Source organism: Oncorhynchus clarkii, chromosome 13, assembly GCF_045791955.1.
Source record: "Oncorhynchus clarkii lewisi isolate Uvic-CL-2024 chromosome 13, UVic_Ocla_1.0, whole genome shotgun sequence".
Classification (NCBI taxonomy): domain Eukaryota; kingdom Metazoa; phylum Chordata; class Actinopteri; order Salmoniformes; family Salmonidae; genus Oncorhynchus; species Oncorhynchus clarkii.
This window is the reverse complement of record NC_092159.1, coordinates 42937525-42944412: the sequence shown is the minus strand read 5'-3', so window position 1 is coordinate 42944412 and position 6888 is coordinate 42937525. Positions and strand designations below refer to the sequence as shown.

Sequence of the window (6888 nt, the reverse complement as noted above, 5' to 3'; positions counted from 1 at the left end):
ACTTTTAAAAACATATTTGAAAATAGTTTTTATAAAGGAAAATGAATGTTCAGATTCTATTGTAATTAGACTTCAGCAAGCAATACAATTAACTATTGATATAGAAATATGAACATTCTTATTCAATTCCTTTGTATGTTGTCAGATGCAAGACACTTGAACAGGCAAAAATCTACAAAAGCATTTAAAAAACGCTAGTCACACTAAAAAAGCTCATAGTTAGAGTTAAGACCACGCGGATGTCTCCGAGCGGTTGCATAGGTTGTTTGGAGTGTTTATCGGACTGGATATTTTAAAACAAATAATAATATTATGTCCCCCCACTACTTGAACCAAAGTTGCGGCCCTAGTCTAGACTACACATAGTTGACATTGACTCCAAATCCTATACAAGTATATTAACAGTAAACTCACATAGATTTGTTACTCAAAGTCACATTCAAAGTCAAGTAAAATACATTACTCCGATTGAATCGTCACCCTAATCTTACATTTTAAATACTTTTGCAGATCACGCAGTCTCATTGTTGTTTGAAATAAATTATATTTAGTTTTTCATTCAGAATGAATTGTTCAATAATGTGGATTAAATGTATTTTTAAGGATTTTATTTATTAAATCCCAGTGTTGCATGTAGACCAAATCATTTTAATGTTGTACAAAAGTGTTACTGTGCGTGAAGTTTAAAATGCATTCTGTCATTACAAAATTTGGAATGTGATATATTTGAACCCCCCCCCCCCCCCCCCCCCCCCCCCCCAAAAAAAAAAAACATCTACACACAAAAAAAACATTTCATGAATAAAAGATTGTCTTCCTCAAATGCAGTAGATGATGACGCAATCTTTACAAGCGGGAGGGATTCATATTTAATTGGTCTTCAATTCGTGGCTCAGTCACTTCAGTAAGTGGAGTTCACAGGAGATTGTTGGCACCTTAATCGTGAGAAGGCGGGCTCGTGGTAATGGCTGGAGCGCAATCAGTGGAATGGTATCCACGCTCCGTTCCAGCCATTATTATGGACCGTCCTCCCCTCAGTAACCTCTACTGGACTGGAGTTAGCCTGCCCAGGAGCAGATTAGTTCTGAAATGTACCTGGCTAAAGGGTGAGACACTTTCCTATGACTGGCTATCCCGAGTTGAACTCAGAGTTTAACTAATTTACTGAGGTAACTCCTCAAACCTTCGTAGGATACCCCTCTGGATCATGGTTGCCTTCCCCTGTTGTAGACATTGGCATCATTGGAACGTTGTTTGGCTGGTTGACTGGTATGAAATCATAATGTCCTTGTCTTTTCTTCATCATACAGAAGACTATCAGGACTACCAGGACAATGACCAGGGAAACAAATACAATCACCCAAATTATATAAATTATACTCGAGGAGCCACCTGAAGGGGAGGAAATAGAAGAAGAACAGGAGAGTTTAGACATGATTCAGACCAATTCTGTTTATAAATTGATTCAGGCTAGCTCGTGATCTAGGATTTGTGTTTCGCAATTCAGCTCTGTGGAATTGAATGCGATTCATCTTACTGAAAGAATATGAAGTATGTCTTATGACAACATGAATCACTACATCAGGGTTAGCTACGTTTCTACCATAACATGACCCTCAGTCGGTCAGTTATAATACCTTTCAGAGTTACTGTTGTTGTTCTGGTGGCCGTCCCAACTATATTCGTGGCAGTGCAGATGTAGATCCCAGCGTTGGTAGACGTAGCTGTGGTGATTCTAACAGTCCTCTGGCGCCCCTCAGTGGACAACTTCACATTGCGTGCAGCGGTGTAGTTCCACTTCATCTCAGGAGGAGGGTTCCCCTCAGCACTGCAGTTCAGAGACACATCACTGCCTGCACTCACCTCCACTGTGTCATTCCCTAGAAGGAACTTAGGAGCGTCTAAGAAGAAAGGAGGTGCTTTTAGAGTAGACCACTCAAAACGATGCAACTTATGGGATGTCAGATGGGTTGCCATGCAATTCAGTTGAGATTAAAATACAGTAACTTAAAAGGTTGGTAACAATTATGTAAAACCTGTCTCAATCACTATTAGGCCTATTCTACCTTTAAGATTGGTTAGAACAGCGTAAAGCTGATAGCATGTGTCGCTAGAATTAGTTAAACGTTTGTAAAACAGTCCAATAATAACATACTTGAAGGATAGAAACATGACTTAAACAAGACGTCAATAACAAGCTTGTGAGAGGCTTGTCCATGTTTTTGATTTATGATCATGAAAAAGATCAAGATTAATAGCCAACTCACAGTGCACAGTAATGTTGAGAGGTTCTGATGTCACTGTAGGATGGGGTTGTGGTCCCTCTGGTCCCAGGTCCAGTTCTGCTCTACATCTATACTGATCTCCATCATCATCTCTACTGGGGCTGATCATCAGAGTAGCTGACACATCCTCTGGTCTCTTACTGACGCTACTGTAAGTTACATTATCTAAGGGTTCATTCCCTTTGTACCACTTCACAACCAGGTTCTGTAGAGGAGCGATGTTCTGAATGTCACACTGCAGCTGGTACTGTGTCCCCTCCACCATGGGACCAGAGTGGCTCAGAACAGAGATGGAGACGCTGTCTGGAGTCTCTGTAGACGAGGTCAACAATGTAAAAAACCCTCAATGCTAATATACAGTTAAATAGAAACATACCTTTCACATTCACAAGGAGGAAAATACTCACTGTAGAGAATGACTGGAAGTACTTTTGAGGGTTGTTCACCGTCAATGAGATTGATGTAGCATTTGGGTTCTATTGTCCAATCAGTAAGGTTATCCACAGTCCAGGTGACAAGGTTGACATGTTCTTCTAAACTTTTACCTCCGAATGTGGCCTCCCAGCCCATCCCATCATGGTCTGTGGATGATGTGCTGCAGTTGACTGAGACTGAGTCTCCATATCTCACCACCACTCTGGGAGGGTTGAGCTCAAGAGGAAAGGTAACTACTGTAAAAACATACAAGAATGAAGACATCAATGTGAAATCCACATCAAATATAAACTGTTCTGCCTTGTGAGATAAGTGAAGGTGAATTAAATAATGTGAGCACAGAGATGAGCTGGAAAATACATTTTGGCTTGGCTGTTCCTGGAAGGGTGGTCATAGTTTCTGGAGTTGAGGGTGCTGTGGAGAACATCGTTGGGTGTTGTTGTGGAGGTACATCTACTAAGACATGTATCTGCTTGGTGATGGAGCCCAGGCTATTTGTGACTGTGCAGTTGTAAGTTGCATTAGCTGTTACTCTGGAGATATTGAGAGTACGCAGGCGCCCCACAGTGGTCTCAATGGCATTTCCCTCTGCAGTGTTGTTGGTCCACCTCAGCTCAGGAGGAGGGTTCCCCTCAGCACTGCAGTCCAGAGACACGTCACTGCCTGCACTCACCTCCACTATGTCATTTTCTGGAAGGAACTCAGGAGCGTCTAAGAAGAAAGGAGGTGCTTTTAGAGTAGACCACTCAAAATGATGCAACTTATGGGATGTCAGATGGGTTGCCATGCAATTCAGTTGAGATTAAAATACAGTAACTTAAAAGGTTGGTAACAATTATGTAAAACCTGTCTCAATCACTATTAGGCCTATTCTACCTTTAAGATTGGTTAGAACAGCGTAAAGCTGATAGCATGTGTCGCTAGAATTAGTTAAACGTTTGTAAAATAGTCCAATAATAACATACTTGAAGGATAGAAACATGACTTACACAAGACGTCAATAACAAGCTTGTGAGAGGCTTGTCCATGTTTTTGATTTATGATCATGAAAAAGATCAAGATTAATAGCCAACTCACAGTGCACAGTAATGTTGAGAGGTTCTGATGTCACTGTAGGATGGGGTTGTGGTCCCTCTGGTCCCAGGTCCAGTTCTGCTCTACATCTATACTGATCTCCATCATCATCTCTACTGGGGCTGATCATCAGAGTAGCTGACACATCCTCTGGTCTCTTACTGACGTTACTGTAAGTTACATTATCTAAGAGTTCATTCCCTTTGTACCACTTCACAACCAGGTTCTGTAGAGGAGCGATGTTCTGAATGTCACACTGCAGCTGGTACTCCACCATGGGACCAGAGTGGCTCAGAACAGAGATGGAGACGCTGTCTGGAGTCTCTGTAGACGAGGTCAACAATGTAAAAACCCTCAATGCTGATATACAGTTAAATAGAAACATACCTTTCACATTCACAAGGAGGAAAATACTCACTGTAGAGAATGACTGGAAGTACTATTGAGAGTTGTTTGCCGTCAATGAGATTGATGTGGCATTTGGGTTCTATTGTCCAATCATTAAGGTTATCCACAGTCCAGGTGACAAGGTTGACATGTTCTTCTAAACTTTTACCTCCGAATGTGGCCTCCCAGCCCATTCCCTTATGGTCTGTGGATGATGTGCTGCAGTTGACTGAGACTGAGTCTCCATATCTCACCACCACTCTGGGAGGGTTGAGCTCAAGAGGAAAGGTAACTACTGTAAAAACATACAAGAATGAAGACATCAATGTGAAATCCACATCAAATATAAACTGTTCTGCCTTGTGAGATAAGTGAAGGTGAATTAAATAATGTGAGCACAGAGATGAGCTGTAAAATACCTTTTGGCTTGGCTGTTCCTGGAAGGGTGGTCATAGTTCCTGGAGTTAAGGGTGCTGTGAGGAAAATATTACGTAATGTTGTTGATGATCTCAGCTCTTCTAAAATGTGTTGAAAGGGGAATCGCCTTGCCCAAAATATTCAGATGTTATTTCCTATTGTGCAAGCACAGTCCCCAAATCCAGAACAAATTCAAGAAAGCGTACAGTATTATATAGAGCCATTATTTCATGGAACTCCGTTCCTTCTCATATTACTGAAATAAACAGCAAACCTGGTTTCAAAAAACAGACAGAGTACATCTCACTGCACAATGCCTCCCCCCTATTTGACCTAGATAGTTTGTGTGTATATGTATTGATATGTAGGCTGTGTGTGCCCTTTTTTTCAATTAATGTCTAAAATGACATGCCCAAGTCTAACTGCCTGTAGCTCAGGCCCTGAAGCAAGGATATGCATATTATTGGTACCATTTGAAAGGAAACACTTTGAAGTTTGTGCTAATGGGAAAGGAATGTAGGAGAATATAACACAATAGATGGTAAAAGCTTATACAATAAAAAAAACTGTTATTTTGTATTGTTTTTGTACCATTATCTTTGAAATGCAAGAGAAAGGCCATAATGTATTATTCCAGCCCAGGTGCAATTTAGATTGGCCACTAGATGGCAGCAGTGATGTGCAAAGTTTTAGACTGAACCAATGAAGCATTGCATTTCTGTTCAAAATGTTGTCTCAAGAATGCCCAAATGTGCCTAATTTGTTTATTAATAACTTTTCATGTTCAAAATTGTGCACTCTCCTCAAACAATAGCATGGTATTCTTTCACTGTAATAGCTACTGTAAATTGGACAGTGCAGTTAGATCAACAAGAAAGCTTTCTGCCAATATCAGATATGTCTATGTCCTGGGAAATGTTCTTGTTTCTTACAACCTCATGCTAATGGCATTAGCCTACGTTAGCTCAACCATCCCGTGGACGGGACACTGATCCCGAAGACATGTAGTTCTGTCCTTGAGCTGTTCTTGTCTATTAATGTTCTGTATAATGTCATGTCTTTTGCAAAAGCAGCAGCTAAATGGGGATCCTAATAAAATACCCACGATACACAGTATATCATGGAACAACAATTGCTTAAAAGGGCACTGAAAAGCACATAGTCCATCCCTATGTGTTCCAAAATGAAGGTCAAAGGATTCTTATTTTTGACAATGGTGGATCTGTCAAATATGGAGCATCCATAGGTTAGCACATACAAGACAAACTACCATACTAACAACAATGAACCTCACCCACCATCAGTGGTTTTCAGAAGTCATTTACATTGCTCTCAATGTTGCACAGCATGGACATTCACACCCACCACACCCGTTTAGACAATGTCATATCACTCAATGACGTCAACAGTGTCTGTGTTTTACCTGAGTGAGTGTAAGTGTATTTCTTGTGATTTTATGTTATTATATAATTGTATTCTTTAATTAGGGTCATGAGTTGTTCCTATCCATGTGACCTGACCAGGAAAAACTCAGGGCCCTGTCTACTGATGACTGTTACCTTATTGCGTTATTGCTACATATCAATATTCATTTTTTTATTGCTCATGAAATACTTAATTTCTTGAGTTTAATTGCTCTCAAATGTTAGTCTTCAAATTGACCATTGTGGGGTTAAAACTAATTTCCTTTATCAACAATCAACTTCCGTTCAAGTTCGGTTAGTGGGAGGTGAGCACGTGTTTAAGTACCACCCTGGGAGACAGCAAACAGTTACTATATCACCAGAGTAGATAATAACTACGGTCAACATAAACATAATCCACACAGATATCACAACAATAGATATTAATAGATAAGTATGGAACAGATTAAACACTCACCTCCATGTAACAGCATGAGCATGAGCATGAGGAGGCCCAACATCCTCTGGAGTGAGATCATGGTAGTTCTCTGCTGAGCAAGGTGGGGGTGATGCTGAGCAAGGTGAGGGGGATGGGGGATGTCGTAAGAGAGGATGCCCTAAGAGAGGATGCCCTGACTGATGGTCCACCCGTTGGTCCAGGCTCGGTCTTTACACTGTGATAATGCCAGTTACTGTATCTCAGGCAGAGAGCTTACTGTGTGAAGCAAGTGTTTCGAAGAGGAAATTCAAACCCTGCCCTGATGCTGAGCAAAGAGGAAACTGCTAAAACGGAAACATGACATCGTGGTTGAAAAAGTACCCAACTGTCATACTTGAGTAAAAGTAAAGGTACCCTTGTAGAAAATGTAAAGGTACCCTTGTAGAAA

The 6888-nt window shown here is 40.8% G+C and overlaps 1 protein-coding gene across 1 annotated transcript; it reads right to left on the bottom strand.

Annotated features, from left to right (window-relative positions):
• Positions 1-595: 595 nt before the first annotated feature.
• Positions 596-6694, bottom strand: LOC139364777 (vascular cell adhesion protein 1-like). The gene is made up of 9 exons (XM_071101836.1): positions 6480-6694; positions 4601-4654; positions 4213-4476; positions 3798-4118; positions 3081-3431; positions 2693-2956; positions 2268-2597; positions 1638-1901; positions 596-1392 (listed from the first exon to the last, which is right to left on the bottom strand). The coding sequence occupies exons 1-9, from the start codon at positions 6538-6540 to the stop codon at positions 1178-1180; spliced, it is 2124 nt and encodes a 707-aa protein (XP_070957937.1). The 5' UTR covers positions 6541-6694; the 3' UTR covers positions 596-1177.
• Positions 6695-6888: the final 194 nt, after the last annotated feature.

Excerpts from the sequence above, each read along its gene's own strand:
- LOC139364777 (XM_071101836.1), bottom strand. The coding sequence starts at position 6,540 with ATGATCTCACTCCAGAGGATGTTGGGCCTCCTCATGCTCATGCTCATG. Across the intron at positions 4,119-4,212 it reads ACTTCCAGTCATTCTCTACA|AGACTCCAGACAGCGTCTCC; the intron begins GTGAGTATTTTC and ends CCTCGTCTACAG. Across the intron at positions 2,598-2,692 it reads ACTTCCAGTCATTCTCTACA|AGACTCCAGACAGCGTCTCC; the intron begins GTGAGTATTTTC and ends CCTCGTCTACAG.